The sequence below is a fragment of the Muntiacus reevesi genome, chromosome 5 (genome assembly GCF_963930625.1).
Source record: "Muntiacus reevesi chromosome 5, mMunRee1.1, whole genome shotgun sequence".
Lineage (NCBI taxonomy): Eukaryota > Metazoa > Chordata > Mammalia > Artiodactyla > Cervidae > Muntiacus > Muntiacus reevesi.
In genome coordinates, this window is record NC_089253.1 from 11,551,654 (window position 1) to 11,571,122 (window position 19,469).

The 19,469-nt window shown below is 39.4% G+C and overlaps 1 protein-coding gene across 5 annotated transcripts in view; it reads left to right on the forward strand.

Annotated features, from left to right (window-relative positions):
• Positions 1 to 19,469, forward strand: part of DLG2 (discs large MAGUK scaffold protein 2) — a 2,219,272-nt gene that overhangs the window by 1,605,860 nt on the left and 593,943 nt on the right. For all 5 annotated transcript variants that reach the window (XM_065936970.1, XM_065936964.1, XM_065936965.1 and 2 more), the window contains one exon: positions 18,713 to 18,857. In XM_065936970.1, coding sequence (XP_065793042.1) covers positions 18,713 to 18,857 — 145 coding nt within the window. The remainder of the gene's footprint in view (positions 1 to 18,712; positions 18,858 to 19,469) is intronic.

The following is a 19,469-nucleotide window of genomic DNA, read 5'->3' on the forward strand; positions in this document are numbered from 1 at the left end:
ACAGTTTTGGAAGCAGGGACATTTAAGAGCAAAGTTCTGGCCCCATTCAGTTTCTGGTGAGATCTCTCTTCTTGGCTTGCAGACAGGTGTCTTCCTGCTGCTTCCTCCCGTGGCCTTTTCTCTGTGCTTGTCCTGAGAGATCTTTCTCTTCTCCTAAGGTCATGTGTCTTATTAGATTAGAGCTCCACCCTCAAGTTATTTCATTAATAACCTTGCGCTATGCTTAGTCACTCAGTTGTGTCCGACTTTTTGTGACCCTATGGACTGTAGCCCACCAGGCTCCTCGGTCCATGGAATTTCCCAGGCAAGATTACTGGAGTGGGTTGTCATTCCCTTCTCCAGCGGATCTTCCTAACCCAGGGCTTGAACCCAGGTCTCCTTCATTGCAGGTGGATTCTTTACCATCTGAGTCATCAGGGAAGCCCAATTAATCACCTCCTAAAGATCCTACCTCCAAATATAGTCAGGCTAGGGGTTAGAACTTCAACATAAGAATTTGGGAGGAGAAAGCACAATTCAGTCCAAAGCAGTCACCTTGGTAGAAATAAAAAAGAAGAGAGAGCAGTTTTCATTGTAAGAGATATCAGAAGTACAGGTATAATTGGATCTGATTTGCTGATGTTTTAAAAACAGAAATCTAAGTTTTCACCAGTTTCCATAGGCACAAAGATTATATGTTGTTCTTCCGATATAATCCAGCTCCTATCAGCCAGAGAGACTACTTAATCCAGACTGGTAGAGAGGTGGACTTTGCCTAGCAAAGGGAGTAACACCATCTGCTTTATTGATACGCACATTTCTATGCCACCCTGTGTTCCTTTGTTCAATCAGCATAGACACAGCCCTTGACTTCCAAGGATTCATAATTTGAGTTGTGTCACATGTATAAATGGATCCTTCCTCTTCTCCTTTCGGACAGATTTTCTACTGTTTTATTTGCCAGCTGCTTGCATGCTTTAGGAGTCTTAGACAGTGGTTGACACCAACGCACAGCCACCGTTTCTGAGCCATGGAGTTATATGATAACTCCTGGGCTTCCCAGGGGGTGCTAGTAGTAAAGAACCTGCCTGCCAACGCAGGAGATGTGGGTTTGATCTCTGGGTCAGGAAGATACCCTGGAGGTAAAAAAATGGAAACCCACTCCAGTATTCTTTCCTGGAAAATCCCATGGACAGAGGAGCCTGGCAGGCTGTGTACAGTCCATAGGGTCACAAAGAGTCAGACACAACTGAAGCAACTTAACACACACACACACACACAGGCAAAGCAAAATATAGGCAATTATAAGCAGTATACTGGGGGACTGCATGTAATAAAAGCGTTTCATCTCCATTTGCTGTTTTGTATCAAGTCTACAGGATAATAATATACTGAAAATCAATGGAAGATAACTCTCAGGAAGGATATCTAGTCATATGTCTGCCCTTTTAAACCAGGGTCTTAAGTCTTTATCACAAGGAGCCAGTACTTTCATACTTTCATGAGAAGTGTTTATGATGAAGGATCAACCTATGCCGTTTCAACAGAATTTATGAAGGATCAACCTATACCGTTTTCAACAGAATGGTAATTTCTAAGACATGTGCAGCTTTGGAGGTTGAACTTCAAAGTTCATTGTGCCCACATCCCTGGACTCTAGACAGGTTGTTTGCAGTCCCACTGACTTAATTTCAAAGGTGTCAATGATTTTTGTATTGGATTATCTGGATAAGAGCTTAATACTAATCTTGATAACTAGCAGTTATTTGGTATTTACTATGTTCTGTGTTCTTTTAAAAGTGCTTTTCTGTAATGTAGCATGTATTTTTCACAACAGCCTCTTTTATACGCAGAGGGAAACTGAGGTATAGAGAGGTTTACTAGCTTGGCCATGGTCATAGAGTTAGCAATGGACAGAATGGGATTTCAAATGCTTGTAACCACCAAACATGGTCTTTTCATGTGTTTCCTAGAATTTGTTAATCAATTATTTCCTTTCTACCTTTGATCTCCTTGCAGTCCAAGAGACTCTCAAGGAAGTCTTGAGAAAGGAAGACCTCCTTCCTAGAGTCTTCTCCAGTATCACAACTCTTTCCTTCCTTCATCATTCATTCATTCCTTTCTTTATCTAAAAAGTAATAGACTGAGCACTTGTCATGTCTCAGGCAATAGCCACTACTTAGGAAGGAACTCTGTCAGCAGAAAAAGTATGGTCAAACTGGGGGAAAAAATGTGGCGTTAATGACTTTAGTCAAAGTCACAACTAAGAGTTTTTGGTTTCTTTACCACTTGAAGTCACTGCAATTTTGTTTTCTTTTTTTAAAGCAGTTTAGAGGTATGATTGACATGTAAAAAGCTGTACATATCTAATGTATACAGCTCCATGGCTTTGAAGATAAGTGCATACTAATGAAACTATCACCACCTTCAAGACTATAAAATTATCCACCACTTCCCACAGTTTTTTTTCTTACTATTATTATTTTGTGTGTGTAAATAGTAAGAACACATAACACAAGATCTACCTTCTTAGCAAATTTTAAGTTTCAGACAGGGAAGCCTGGTATGCTGCAGTTCGTGGGGTTGCAGGGAGTCAGGCATGACTTAGGAAATGAACAACAACAAAAAGAGACTGTTATTTATAGGCCATGGGGTGTATAATAGAACTACCATTTTCATTTTTGAGATGTTCTGAAATTTGTTTGCTTGTTTTTTATTACCTTCAATGTGAAAGTTGGTACCTATGATGTTTTGCTTCTGAAACAGAAAGGTATTATTTGGACATAAGGCAACTCCCTCTAACAGCTTCTCTCAAGAAGACAAATTTTATTGTTTCTTGACTTAGAAATGGTATGAACTGTGCTCTTCATATTCTACATAGTACTATATTGAAAAATAAGAGAGTAATGTGTCATGTTGTTGTTGTTTGGTCACTAAGTCTTGTCCACCTCTTGCAATCCTGTGGACTGCAGTCTGCCAGGCTCCACTGTTTTTCACTCTCTCCCAGAGTTTGTTCAAATTCATGTCCAGTTGAGTCAGTAATCCTAACTAGCCATCTCATCCTTGTGCACTCTTCTCTTTTTGCCTTCAATCTTTCCCAGAATCAGGGTCTTTTCCAGTGTCTTGGCTCTTCACATCAGGTGGCCAAAATATTGAAGCTTCAGCTTCAGCATCAGTCCTTCCAGTGAATTTTCATGGTTGTTTTCCTTTAATCAACTGGTTTAATCTCCTTGCAGTCCAATGGGCATTCAAGTGTCTACTCCAGCACCACAATTCAAAAGCATCCATTCTTTGGCACTTAACCTAATCTCACATCTGTGCATGACTACTGGAAAAACCATAGCTTTGACTATATGGGCTTTTGTTGGCACAGTGAAATCTCTGCTTTTTAATATACTGTCTAGGCTTGTCATAGCTTTCTTTCCAAGGAGAAAGTGTCTTTTTAATTTCATGGCTACAGTCACTGTCAGCAGTGATTTTGGAGACCCCAAAATAAAACCTGTCACTGTTTCCACTTTTTCCCCTTCTGTTTGCCATGAAGTGATGGAACAAGATGTCATGATCTTAGTTTTTGAATATTGAGTTTTAAGCCAGATTTTTCACTCTCCTTTTTCATCCTCATCAAGAGGCTCTTTAGTTCCTCTTCACTTTCTCTCATTAGAGTGGTATCATCTGCGTATCTAAAGTTATTGATATTTATCCCAGAAATCTTGATTCCAGCTTGTGATTCAACCAGCCTGGCATTTCACATGATGTTCAGCCTTGTCATACTCCTTTCCCAATTTGGAACCAGTCCATTGCTCCATGTCCGATTCTAACTGTTGCTTCTTAAGCTGCATACAGGTTTCTCAGAAGGCAGGTAAGATGGTCTTGTATTTCAATGTCTTTAAGAATTTTCCACAGCTTGTTTTGATCCACACAAAGGCTTTCGCATAGTCAATGAAGCAAAAGTAGATGCTTTTCTGGAATTTCTTTTCTTTCTTTATGATCCAATGAATGTTGGCAATTTGATCTCTGGTTCCTCTGCCTTTTTTAAACCCAGCTTGTACTTCTGGAAGTTCTTGGTTCATGTACTGTTGAAGCCTGGCTTGAAGGACTTTGAACATTACTTTGCTAGCATGTAAAATGAGTGCAATTGTGTGGTGGTTTGAACATTCTTCAGCATTGCCTTTCTTTGGGATTGGAATGAAAACTGACTTTTTCCAGTCCTGTGACCACTGCTGAGTTTTCCAAATTTGCTGCTATATTGAGTGCAACACTGTAACACCTTCATCTTTCAGGATTTGAATTAGCTCCGCTGGAATCCCATCACATCCACTAGCTTTGTTCATAGTAATGCTTCCTATGGCCCACTTGAATTTGCATGCCAAGATGTCTGGCTATTGGTGAGTGACCACACCATTATGGTTATCCGGATCATGAAGACCTTTTTTGTATAGTTCTCTGTGTTTTCTTGCCACCTCTTAATCTCTTTGCTTCTATTAGGTCCTTGCTGTTTCTGTCCTTAAGTGTGCACATCCTTCCATGAAATGTTCCCTTGATCTCTCCAATTTTCTTGAGAAGATCTCTATTCTTTCCCATTCTGTTGTTTTCTTCTGCTTCTTTGAATCATTCATTTAAGAAGGCCTTCTTACTTCTCCCTTCTCTTCTCTGGAACTCTGCATTCAGTTGGGTATATCTTTCCCTTTCTCCTTTGCTTTTCACTTTTCTTTTCTCAGCTATTTGTAAGGCCTCCTCAGACAACCATTTTGCCATTTTGCATTTCTTTTTCTTGGGGATGGTCTTGATCAATGCCTCCTGACATGAACCTCCGTCCATAGTTCTTCAGGTACTCTGTCTATCAGATCTAATCTCTTGAATCTTTCTCACTTCCACTGTATAATAGTAAGGGATTTGATTTAGGTCATACCTGAATGGCCTGGTGGTTTCCCCTACTGTCTTCAGTTTAAGTCTGAGTTTGGCAATAAGGAGTTCATGATCTGAGCCACAATCAACTCCCGGTCTTGTTTTTGCTGACTATATAGAGCTTCTCCATGTTTGGCTGCAAAGAATATAGTCAACCTGATTTCGGTATTGACCATCTGGTGGTGTCCATGTGCAGAGTCTTCTCATGTTGTTGTAAGAGGATGTTTGCTATGACTTGTATGTTCTCTTGAGAAAACTCTATTAGCCTTTGCCTTGCTTCATTTTATACACCAAGGCCAAACTTACCTGTTACTCCAGATATCTCTTGACTTCCTACTTTTGCATTCCAATCCCCCATGATGAAAAGGACATCTTTTTTTGGTGTTAGTTCTAGAAGGTCTTGTAGGTCTTCATAAAACCATTCAACTTCAGCTTCTTTGGCATTAGTGGTTGGGGCAGTCTTGGATCTGTGATGTTGAATACTTTGCTTTGGAAATGAACTGAGATCATTCTGTCATTTTTAAGATTGCACCCAAGTACTGCATTTTGGACCCTTTTGTTGACTTTGAGGGCTACTCCATTTCATCTAAGGCATTCTTGCCCATAGTAGCAGATATAAGAGCCATATGGATTAAATTCGCCCTTCCCTGTCCATTTTAGTTCACTGATTCCTAAAATGGCAATGTTCACTCTTGCCAGCTCCTGCTGGACCACTTCCAGTTTACCTTGATTCGTGGACCTAACATTCCAGGTTCCCGTGCAATACTGTTCTCTACAGCCTCCGACTTGGCTTTCACCACCAGACACATCTGCAACTCAGCATCATTTCCTCTTTAACCTAGCCTCTTCATTCTTTCTGGAGCTATTAGTAATTGCCCTCTGCTTTTCCCCAGGAGCGTGTTGGATACCTTCTGACCTGTGGGGCTCATTTTCTGGCGTGATATCTTTTTGCCTTTTCATACTGTTCATGGAGTTCTCACGGCAAAAAATACTGGAGCAGTTTGCCATTCCCTCCCATGGTGTGTCATAGATAGTGATTGATTTGACCTTTGGCTCATTGTTCTGTAAGAATTTGGATGTAGATAACTCTTCTGGACCACTTGTATTTCTTCAACTACTGCTATTACAATGTCATGCTAGAGCTGTGCTGATATCTTGAAGTTCTCTTTAAATTTTTAACTTTATATTCAAATTCTTAAAAATAATAATAAAAAAAAAACTCAAAGTCTAACTAATTCCGTCAAAGGATTTTCCAGGCACCAAGTTATTTTTCCATTATCATTTTCTTGAGATTCATTGTAGATATAATGATTTCCAGAATAGCTGTGACATAATCCTTAACTGTTTTGAATGTTAAGGCATAGTTAAAAAAAAAAAAAAAATGAACCTTCAACAATAATAGGTCTCTCTCCTCTTACGTAAGTAAAACCTAATTAGTAGTTCCAAGACAATTGCCAAGCTGAATCTGGAAATGAAAGAAAATGATTCATTTTATAAAATTCTGAAAGAAAAATGACCCTGAGAGAGAGCATACAGGAAAAAAAAAATCACAGAAACCTTCCCAAAAGAGGAATTATCTTGCTTCCACCAAAGTATTTATTAATTCTCTTCTTATGTCACTCCTATCCACTGCTTCTTCCCTTCACAACCCTACATTTGCATCTTCTTTATCTTTCTCCTCTCCTAATCTCCTTCCCCAAAGGAAGTGTGAATAATTTAGATTCTGTGATCTACCAGTTGTACCACACTGTTTTTCTCTAAATAGATATTCTTTTTTCTAAAACAATGTGCCACTCCCTTCTCTCACTTCTTAGGAAAAAATCATTCGTAGTTCTGTAAGTAAACTGACGTAACGTGAAACTCCATTAACTTCTTTAGACGTCTGTGGCTAGATCACCCTCATTCAGGAAGTTTTCCAGCATCTACCCTGCTGTGAAAGCATGATTTGGTGGTGGTGGGGAGATCTGTTAGGAATAAACCTTTCAGAGTCTCAGCTGAAAATTGGGTACTTTTTCCCCTAAGTGTTTCTTGTATCTCAGAACTGAAAGGTATCTATCTTACATGTTATCTTATTCCAACTGTCACTTGCTACATCAGAATACCACGGAAACACAACTCTGTGAAACAGTCCCTCACCTCTGCTAGAACTCTCTAAGGATGGAGAACTGAACGAGTTCTCGGAGCTATCTATTAGATACTAGCCATCATTTTCCTTAAAATCAAAATGTGTTTCCTGATACTTCTCTCCATTTATTAAATCTTCCTCCCTTGGAAACTCAATGATGAATGCGAATTCCTCCTCCACATTTGTTTGAAAAGTTATGCCTTGCCTGTTCTCCACGTCTCCATTTTTGAAGATGTTTTGTGTTTTTCCTGTCACTCTTGCAGTAAATTTTGCTGTACATACATTTATCCTCTGCAAAGATTATCCTTTTAACAAAACCTCTTTTGATTCTTTATAATATTATTCTTCCACTTTAAAAAAGGCAGGATTATTGCATCTGACCTTTATATTTATTTCCTGTCACCTTTGCAATAAGCCCCTTAGTGTTTTAAATAAAGTGACCTTAACATCAGACCTCTCTGATGTTTCATGGGTAACCCAGATGCGTAGTGTATATTCTCCTTATCAAACTAGCAGCTTTTTAAATATCCCCTGCTACTTGGCATTTAGTATCATTCACTATAATTTTTTTTCGATTGCTTTTTCAAATGCCAGTGATCTGATTTTAATGGATTGTACCAGTAGATTACTTTTGTAGTCTTGGACTGAATAGATTACCTGTTGGCCTTGAACTTTATGGAACAGATGGTCGGAGGTTAACAGTGTTGTTAATTTTCCAATTCTTTCATTTGTTTTTACACAGTGGTTTTTAATAAACCCTGCCACGGTGATACATAGAACCACATATGTGACAGAATGTGATCTTCATCTTTTTTTACACAATACCAGAAACCTTGAATCTGTTGTTGTTCAGTCGCTAAGTCATATCCAACTCTTTGCAGTCCCACGGACTGCAGCACACCAGGCTTCCCTGTCTATCACCAACTCCTGCAGTTTGCTCAAACTCATGTTCATTGAGTTGGAGATATGATCCAACCATCTCATTCTCTGTCATCCCCTTTTCCTGCCTTCACTCTTGCCCAATATCAGGGTCTTTTCCAGTGAGTCGGCTCTTCACATCAGGTGGCCAGTGTATCGGAGCTCAATGTTGGAGTTAGTGGTAAAGAACCTGCTGCCGAAGTCAGAGATATAAAAGACCCAGGTTTGATCCCTGGGTCGGGAAGATCCCCTGGAGTAGGAAATGGCAACCACTCCACCATTCTTGCCTGGAGAATCCCGTGGACAGAGGAGCCCAGTGGCTACAGTCCGTGGGGTCACAAAGAGCTGGACACAACTGAAGCAACTTAGCACACGCGACGTATACACACTCAGGTCATCTAATTGTCTTCTCTACAGCAGCTGTTAATCGGTAAAGCCCCTTGTCCCCTCGTGGTTTGAAATTTATATTAGTCTCTTTTTTCTGTAAGATTTGCTTGACAGTTGAAGAAAAAACTGTCAGTAAGAGAACTTTTACATCTTTTACAAAAAGAAGGTCTGTTTCATTTGCGTAAAGGGAAGCTGGTAGACAAGAGGAAAGGTAAATAAGGCATTGAAATAATAAGGAAAAGCAATGGACTCAAAGATAAGATCACTAGATTGAAGTGCCAGGCAGCCAGCAGTAACTCTACCTAATTGATCTTGGGCAAGTCACATCCATCTTTGGTTGCCTTAGATCAGTGTTACCCAAGTATGTTTTAAAAATACTAGTCTCATGCCTGTGTCACATGAAAAGATCTATAGGACTTCCCTGGTGACCCACTGGTTAAGAATCTGCCTGCCAATGCCGGAGACACAAGTTTGAACCCTGCTCTGGGAAGATTCCACGTGCCAACAGGCTACTAAGCATGGCTTCTAGGACACACAGGCTTCATAGCTGTGATGAAGCCCATTGCCCTAGAGCCCATACTCCACAACAAAAGAATCCACTGCAGTGAGAAGCCCTTGGACCACTGCCGGAGAGTAGCTGCTGCTTGCTGCAGCTAGAGAAAGCCCGCATGCATCTGTGAAGACCCAGCACAGCCATAAGTAAAGACGTAAAATTTAAGAAAAACATTAAAAAGAAAAGGATCTATAGTCAAATAAGTCAACTGGTATCTCACCTTGCTTGTAGATTCTCAACAAACTTTAGCGTGTTTCGGAGTCTGTGAAGTCTTCCAGTCAAGGAACTAATTTAACTTTGATTAGTACCATAGCTTTCAAATATATTCTATTATGAAACCTTTTTTTTTTTTTAAAGAAACACTTATGAGACACCTAGTTTTTAGTGGAGTCACCCTGATATGTGCTATGTGTGAGCATCTCTTATTTTTATTCCAAAATCTACATTGTATGGTGAGGACATAAGTAGATTTAGGGAGGATGAGTAGAAACAGTTTAATATTCTGAATGAGTATTAGTTGTGAGGAGCCAGTATCACTTTGTTTCACCCAAATATCAATAAGAAACTCATCGTGAAGACCATGCAGATATATAGAAATTATCCGAATAATGAAAAGGACTTTAAAGCACTTGGTTTAGACCAACCTTAGGTAAGAACTGAAAGCTATGACTGCCTCTGCAGGGAGCTCTTTCCTCCTCCCAGGACACCATTTCCTCTTTAAGAAGATCTTTCACCCCCAGGACCTCCTGACTCCAACACCTGAGAGATGGATAGGGCAATCATTGCTGCTGCTCTTACTTTCCAGAAGAGAAAGTTGGACCTCAAAGATGCAAACAGATTTTCAATATTATATAATGAATAAATTGCAAGATTAGATTCAGACCCAGATAACAATTTTCTAAAACCACAGTCCTTTCAGCAGTTTACTCAACCCCTCTGGTTCTCAATCTTGGTTATATGTTTGAATCTCATGGTAAGTTTTTGAATGCTATGCATGCCCAGGCCTCAGTCAACTCTGAATAATCAAACCAGAATCTCTGGGGTAGGAGCCATGCCTTCCTTTTATTTTTTTTTAAGTTTTCTAAATGAGTCTGTTAATAATGTGCGGCCAGGTTAAGAACCACAGTCCCGCCTTGACTTAATCCCATCCTGCGCGGCTCTGCTGCTCCACTGCTGAGGGTAATTTCCAAGGTAACTAATGCTCATTCTATCTAGCTGGTTTAGCATCATTTAGCAATTTCCAGTAATGGGGTGAAAGGCATTTAGAAATAGTTCACCCTTCAGACTGTGTCTCCTGTAGTTACAGTACCTTCTGAAACACTAAGAAAAAAAAAAATCTGGATAATTATTTCCTGGTTGTTGTTGTCGTTATTTAGTCACTAAGCTGTGTCCAACTCTTTTGCGATCTCATGGATTGTAACCCACCAGGTTCCTCTGTCCATGGGGTTTCTCAGGCAAGGATACTGGAGTGGGTTGCCATTTCCTTCTCCAGGGGATCTTCCCAACCCAGGGATCGAGCCCACGGTTTCCTGCATGAGCAGGCAGGTTCTTTACCACTGAGCCACCAGGGAAGCATTATTTCTTGGACTCCCTTTTAATTTCTCTCAAGTGCATTAAAATTACAACATAATGCAAATACAATGGTATATTTTATTTAAGGGTTAAAGGGTTTAACATAAAGAGCTTTTATATAAAGGAGTAAAGCCTTCCATTATATTATTTCTTTTGCTTATATTCAGTTTAATAACCCTGTTAATAAAACTTGCTCTAGTCATCATATATTGGTAGCTACTACAGAGGAGTAGTTTTAAAATTCTTTTTGTTAAAAGCACACCCCAGTCTACAAGCAATAAATGCTGGAGAGGGTATGGAGAAAAGGGAACCCTCTTACACTGTTGGTGGGAATGCAAACTAGTACAGCCACTATGGAGAACAGTGTGGAGATTTCTTAAAAAACTGGAAATAGAACTGCCATATGACCCAGCAATACCACTTCTAGGCATACACACTGAGGAATCCAGATCTGAAAGAGACACGTGCACCCCAATGTTCATCGCAGCACTGTTTATAATAGCCAGGACATGGAAGCAACCTAGATGCCCATCAGCAGATGAATGGATAAGGAAGTTGTGGTACATATACACCATGGAATATTACTCAGCCGTTAAAAAGAATTCATTTGAATCAGTTCTAATGAGATGGATGAAACTGGAGCCCATTATACAGAGTGAGGTGAGCCAGAAAGATAAAGAACATTACAGTATACTAACAGATATATACGGAATTTAGAAAGATGGTAACGATGGCCCTATATGCAGGGCAGAAGAAGAGACGCAGAAGTACAGAACAGACTTTTGAACTCTGTGGGAGAAGGGGAGGGTGGGATGTTTCGAAAGAACAGCATGTATATTATCTGTGGTGAAACAGACCACCAGCCCAGGTGGGAGGCATGAGTCAAGTGCTCGGGCCTGTTGGGCTGGGAAGATCCAGAGGAATCGGGTGGAGAGTGAGGTGGAATGGGAGACCGGGATGGGGAATTCGTGTAACTCTATGGCTGATTCATATCAATGTATGACAAAACCCACTGAAAAATAAAAATTAAAAAAAAAAAAAAAAAAAAAAAAAAGCACACCCCATTAGTAAAACACAAAAAGTTCCCTCTAGTATATATTGCTCTACTTTAAACTGCATTCATATGTTGTTATGGTAACATATTATGCACATTTTAAACCATACACACACAAAAGAAAATGAAGTAGGAAATGGCACCCCACTTGTCTGAAAAATCCCATGGACAGAGGAGCCTGGTGAGCTGCAGTCCTTGGGGTCGAAGAGTCAGACATGACTTTACTGAACATGCACAAAACAATAGGTGAAGATCAATGTGATAAACATTAATAAAAGTTTTAATATTTCTTCCTGCACCCAGCTGATTGCCCTGGAGTCCTTATCATGCTGTTCATTTGCTGACCACTGCCATAGAGAAAGCTGGAGTCAATCAAAACATTACTGGCACTTGTGCTCTCTCTCTGTCTTTGGAATGAAAGATTAAGAAATACATCAATGATTAATGAAGGAGGAAGAAATCCACACTGTTGAAGCTTTGATTATGCCCCTCATAAGCTGATGTGACCTGGCACTCATGCTTTGTCCCAGCCTTTCATTCTTATGTCCCATGCCTGACACACAGTGAGTGTCCAATAAAATGACCTTCATTCTTTATCCTCCCCTCTCTGAGTCAGCCCACAAATGGAAAATAGAAGCACAATACAAATGCCTCATTCTTCCTTAAAATAGGAAATTTTTATTACTTTTCCTTTGATATGCCACATTAGTTTTTCAAACTTATTTAGTGGGTATTTCAATATTTATTAGGTACCTCTGTTTACAGTATATCAGCTGAGGGAATACAAAGATGAGAATAGTCTGATCTTTGCCCTTGAGAAGGTCAGTCTTCAAGATGGATAGAGGCACTGTAGCAGTCAGTATTTTATAAGATCATTTTCAAAGAAAGAATCTTAAACAGGAAAAAACTGTTTCCCACATTAGGATCAACAGAAGTACCATGTCTGATTATGAAGTTTGATTGTTATTTATATGCTGCTTTATATTATAGTGTCTTTTCAGGTTCATGATATCATTTAATTCTCAAAACCACAAGTAAATCAGTCAGTATTAACCTATTTTACACAGTAGAAAATTAATATTCAGTAAACATGTGTTGTTCAGTCCCGAGTCACGTCCAACTCTTTGCAACCCCATAGATTGCAGCACGCCAGGCTTCCCTGTCCTTCACCGTCTCACGGAGTTTGCTCAGATTCATGCCCGTCGAGTCAGTGGTGCTATCTGAACATCTGACCCTCTACCACCCTCTGCTCCTCCTGCCTTCAATCTTTACCAGCATTAGACCCTTTTCCAGTGAGTCAGTTTTTTGCATCAGGTGGCCAGAGTATTGGAGCTTTGGCTTCAGCATCATTCCTTACAGTGAATATTCATGGTTGAGTTCCTTTAGAATTGACTGGTTTGATCTCCTTGCTGTCCAAAGGACTCTTCAGAATCTTTTCCAGCACCACAATTCAAAAGCATCAATTCTTTGGCACTCAGTTCTCTTTATGGTCCAACTCTCACATCCATATATGACTAGAAGAAAATCAATACTCAGTAAATATGTTAACTACAAAATTCATAAAACTATAAACTGATAGCAGATCAGAGTCTACATTCAAAATTACTCTCATTATACCAGATTGCCTTCATTTTTAAAAACACCTAGGCTTTAAATATGGCTATTATTTCTCATAAATCTAACTAGTCACTGGGCGTAGTAAATCAACTTCCTTCTTTCCCATTCCCATTTTCTGTTACTCATCAGATCATATTATGTGTATTTCATAAAGAGGCTACTGCACTTAATTTCTATTCTCCCTTATTTAAGGTTTTAGTTCTTGTTCATTTGAAAAATAGTTAATTTTTTCCTAACCATTACTAATGCGTGCTCATTGCATAAGAAAGTATTATCCCTAGTAACTATTATTCACATATCTTATGTATTCATTGTGATTTTTAAAAAAAACTTTGTTTTAAATAAAATTAAATTTACAGTTAATTGCAAAGAACTGCAAAGATTTCAGTCTTTGGTTTATGCAGATTTATTTTCATATCATTGACCTTGCTACAGTAGATTGGTCCCCTTTTTAATTGTTTTTGCAGTATAATGATTATCTGCTTTATCTTCTTTTTGAAAAGTTAACTTTAAGTGAGGTGAAAATTGCTCAGTGGTATCCAACTCTTTGCAACCCCATGGACTGCACAGTCCATGAAACTCTGCAGGCAAGAATACTGAGGTGGGTAGCCTTTTCCTTCTCCAGGGGATCTTCCCAACCCAGGGATCGAACCCAGGTCTCCCGCATTGCAGGCAGATTCTTTACCAACTGAGCTATCAGGGAAGCCTCAGAAAAGTGAAAGTCACTCAGTCCTGTCTGACTGTTTGCAACCCAGGCTGGAATTCTCTAGGCCAGACTACTGGAGTGGGTTGCCATTCCCTTCTTCAGGGGATCTTCCCAACCCAGGGATTGAACCCAGGTCTCCTGCACTGCAGGCGGATTCTTTACCAGCTGAGCCTGGAATCTGTAATTTTTTTTATAGTGTTTCTAGAGTCTTACATTTCCTTGTTCTGTGTCTTAGTGCAACTTTTGTGTCACTAATACTCCCAGTTCATCTCACCACGTTGCTATTCCTGAATGAATATGGAAAGGTCATTGTCTCGCCATCTGCACATAGCTCATTTCTCCTATCACACTCTCTCATGCCCCCACACCTCCCACCTTTCTACCATCACATGTGTATTTGCTAACACTTACTTGAATTCCCATAACACTTGCCATCTTCCTTTCTTACAAGTCTCCGGGCACCTCTTTCTTCAGCCTCCTTTGTCAGCATCATGTTCCCTCTTCCATTTGAAAGAATGAGTCATCTCACCTCCAATCTCTCTGTCTTGGCCTCGGCCCTCTGTCCTATTGAAATACACAGCCAGGCTGCACACGTGTCCCTTCTATGTTGCACACCCCACAGAAACACTTCATTCAAATGCACATGATTTTTTTTCTGAAACCGGGCCAGTTGCTCAGTGTTCACCATGATAGGCAGATACTTGATGCAAAAAAAAAAAAAAAAGAAAAAAAGAAAAAAGAAAAGGAAAAAAACAATGAAAAACAATGAAAAGAGCACCCAGCCAATCAGTATAATGTCCCTTCTCTCTATGTACAATCAGCTCCAGCTGTAGGCCCTTTATCTTGAGAGTTCAGAGGATAATGCACACATATAATTAACCCAAATAAACCCACTTTCGTGAAAAACATTTTGAAGACTTCAGCACAAAAGAGCACTTTTTGGGTCCAGATCCTGTACTATTCTGAATTTTTTAAAAGACCGCACAGAAGCCTCATCAACAGTACTCTAATTAAACTCATCAGTTCGCAGATGTTTACAGGAAAATGCTCAGCGGAAATTTTCACCAAGAATTCCTGTTTCCTGAGAAGAGACATGGATGATGACAATAGTGGTAGTAACAGGAGCTAACAATAATGAGTACTTTAATGAGCCTGCCACTTTACATGGGTCAGTATATTTAAATCAGTAACCCATTTGAGGCAGTGATTATTCTCATACCTATTTTACAGATGTCAAAACTGAGGCTAGGTAGGTTAAATACATTTCCCAAAGTCAACTAGGTAATGTCAGGACCACGACAAGTCCTGGTTTGTGTGACTCAAAAGCATGTGCTCTTAACCACTACGTTCTTTTGCCAGTATCACACATCTCTTCCATGACGGAAATCAGTGTAGATTTTCCAACACTTCATTGTCACCAAATAGAATCTGACTGAACTACTACTGTTTTAAATTACCAGCATTTCCCCCCAGTATGCTCTCTTTCCTCACTCCTCACTTCCAACCTCTCCTCGGCTTCTGTTTTCTGCTCTGAAGATTATTTCCTGGTGGTCTGAGAGTCTGTTAAGGGAGTCATTCTCAGAAAACACACTTACAGATAACATCTTCTAGCTTGTTTCAAGGCTCAACGTAAAGATGGGAGAAGTGCAATTTAATAAGTGCTGGCCACATCTCTTTTTCACTGATAATCTAATGAGCTGTGTGCTTTCTATATCCTGGGGAGAGAGACAGTGAGCCCTGTCAGAAACCGAGCTTTTGTGCCGCTTGTAATCTAATCCGCTTGGTTTCTGGCCTTTAGGGTCTTTATCCATTGGCTTGTCATCCTCTCTGTTTATGGCAATAAATTCTTCCCCTCTTCTCTTTCTCCAATATAGATGTTTCTTGGGTACGTGGTCACATTATGCAGAGCTACCTTAGCAACCATCTTTTAAGATAAGACACTTCTCTACATTTTAAACCACTATATATGAGCATTATTTGTAAATATTCATTATCTAGGTACAAGTGGTAGTCCTTAAAAAAAAAAGTGTTTGGTCAAACATATAAAAAGGTTTTGAAGAAACAGATATATCAAGCAACTTTCCATTTTATTTATTTTTTACTTTGTCAGTGTATTTGGCTGACGCAACATATTGTCATCACTGGATTCAGCAAGAAGAGTAATGATTGCTCAGGCTTTTATAACACTTAGGCATTCACATCACTTCTGTGTGCAAACTTAGAGATTCTGTTCTCCTAAAGGAAGAAAGAACAGATAATGCAAGTCTTAGGAACCAGCACTCAAGGGCTGTCTCGTTTTCATCTTTTCAGCAGGATTGTAATCCAGCTGATAACTTTGCCACTTGGGGGCTGCGTGACCTCTCTGTTGTGGCGTTAACCTCTTCAGGTATTAGTTTTTCCCAAAATAGGTCTGATTATTAATGTCTACCTCATGGAGCTATACTGGAGTGGGTAGCCATTCCCTTCTCCAGTGTATCATTCAGACTCAGGGATCAAACCCAGGTCTCCTGCATTGCAGACAGATTCTTTACCATCTGAGCCACCAGGGAAGCCCCATGGAGCTATAACCTGGATAAATTATGTAACTTATGTCAAAATATATACATAGTACTTCCAAAATATATGACATATAGCTGTGAAATAAATGTTAGCTCTTATTGTTATTGCTCTCATTTTTGCTATTTCTCTGTCTAAAGGCTGCCATCATCAACTGTGTTTACCTTGCCCATAGTCCTGCAACATTCCCACTCTGCGTGGGTCTAGTTTTCTACCCATTCATTTCATAAATAGCTATGTTCTAATAGAATGTGAGTCTTGTGGGGGCGGGACTGTGTCCACCTGAAAGAAGCAATAGGGCCGAGTGGTTAAGAGTCTCTGGAACTAAACCATCTGGCTTTGATTTCTGCCTCTACTACGATTAGGTCAATGACTTTGGGCAAGTTTTTTTAACCTCTTGGAGACATGCTTTTCTCATCTGTAAGATGAAAATAACTATAATGGCTAGTTCATAGGCTATTGAGAGATTTGATTGTGTTAATATATATAAAACAATTTTGAACAATACCTGACATGAAATAAGGCTTTGTAAGTGTCTGCTGTAATTATGAGTATCATTCTTATTGTTTTATCACTATCTCTCTAACAGGTAGAACAGTGACTGACATGTAATAGTTATGTAACAAACATTTGATCGATGAATGAACAAGTGCTAGACACTGGAAGTACAAGAAGAGTTAAGAGAATGTTACTTCTCTAGAAGAGAACAGTGGAGACATTTACAATTTAATGGAGAGCTCAGGGTCAGCAGTCAGGTTCAGTTCCATCCTGTTCCAGGGTCCCTGCCCTGGCTACACCACCAAGGATTAAGTGGCACATGGAATTTATGCAACAACATGAAGCAAAAATAAAAAGCAATGCCACAAGATGTTAAATGACTGAAGGGTTGATTAGATACTACAGAGAATATGTAGGAACCCAAGCTATTTTATTTATTTACATTTATATTACATTGATTTGAATTCCACATCATTTCAGCAGAAACCAACTAAAGAATTGCTACGTATAAAAAAACATAGGAGTCAAGTAAGGATAACGTAGGTATTTAAAATATTGCCTCAATATTTGAAAACCATCTAAGAGAAGGTGCCTCAGAGACCCACTGTAAGCCACTGCCATGAAGGAATAATTGCTCTGGAATCACAGGCTTTTCTCTCCAATAGAGAGAAGTGGCTTTAAAGCTGATGGCAACAAGGTACTCTTGAACTTGTTCGTTTGAAAAGCTCTATGCTCCAACATTAGCGCTCTTTCCTTAGAAAACAGACTCATGTTAAATGACATTTTGATGGGAACAATTTTTAAAGTGAGGAAAGCCAAGCCTGGTGAAGCCGTGGGAAGACGGGGCTCTGATATATCTGCAGGATAAGAGGAAACTGGCTCGTGTTTCCACAGGGTACTTTGGAAATAGGTACCAGAGGCCTTGGGATTCCCTGGTAGCTCAGACAATAAAGTATCTGCCTGTAATGCAAGAGACCTGGGTTCGATCCCTGAGTTGGAAAGATACCCTGGAGGAGGGCATGGCAGGCAACCCACTCCAGTATTCTTGCCTGGAGAACCTCCATGGACAAAGGAGTCTCGTGGGCTACAGTCCATGGGGTCGCAAAGAGTCAGACATGACTGAGCAGCTGAGCGTGGACCAGAGGCTTTATCATACTCATTTAGTTTGGTCCAGTGTTTATTTGTATGGTTTATCCTGAAGACGTCATCAGAGTGGTGCACAAATATAGAAAACAGTTTATTGCAACACCATTTGAAATAAACTAAATGTGCTTTAGAGATTAGTTAAATCATTATGTTAAGGCACAGTGATTTTTAGGAAACAAAACTCATCTTGCTGAAATACATTCATGATAGAGGCAAATGGTCGCTTGAAGTTGAAAAGCACATTCCAAAACAAAATGTGTAATATGGTCACAATCATTCAAAGATATATATCCATATAGGGAGATTATGGATAATTTTATTTTCATCTGTTGTTTTCGTTTTCTTCCATGAATGTGTATTGCTTTTGTAATCACAGTCACTATAGCATAAGAAAGACATTTGACCTCTTTGTTCCATTTTTCACAAGAGTATTCTGATTTCTCATATAATATATTGCTTCCTCATAGGAAAAGGCAGAAACAGCCTTGTTTTTTAGCATCAACAACTGTACCTTATCTGCTTTGGCTAATGCCATTAATCCATCTGTTCTGTCAAAGTATAATATAGATCCTGGACTGTATCAATTATGATTTATTCTTTGCTTAAGCTCATAATTTTGTATATCTTCTTGCTGGATAGTTCTGGCTAATCACCTGCATAGATTTGGCTCTAACAATGAACTTTTCCCACTTTCAGGTAAACAACTACAGTTTAGAAGAAGTAACACATGAGGAGGCGGTAGCAATATTGAAGAACACATCAGATGTAGTTTATCTAAAAGTTGGCAAACCCACCACCATTTATATGACTGATCCTTATGGTCCACCTGACATTACGCACTGTAAGTACCAGGCTTAGAGCCATCTTTGAACAGCAGGCCAGGTTTTCAAAATTGGAAGTCTGTAAAACTTGGCAAGATCTTCTGCTTACACCTTCACTCTTGTTTAGCCTGTGGAAATCCTGCAGAGGGATCTTGTACTTCACTTGCCTTGGGGACCTTACCTGATGAGTTGACAGGTTCACCATTGCAGAAAGGCTTCATAATGTATGTTATGGACAGTGTGATTACAACAACATAGGAGCAACACATTTTTTTTTTAACTGAAGTATAGTTTACATACAATGTTGTCTTAATTTCAGCTGTGCAGCAAAATGATTCAGTTATTCATATATATATGTATATACATTCATTTTCATATTCTTTTCCACTATGGTTTATCACAAAATATTGAATATAATCCCCTGTGCTATACAGTGGAAACTTGTTGCTTGTCCATTCTATATTTAATAGTTTGCATCTGCTAATCCCAGACTCCCAACCTATCCTTCCCTAACCCCCACCTCCCCTTGGCAACCGCAAGTCTATTCTCTATGTCTGTGAGTCTATTTTTATTTCATCCATAGGCTCCTATTTTCTGTTCCACATATAAATGATATCATGTGGTATTTGTCT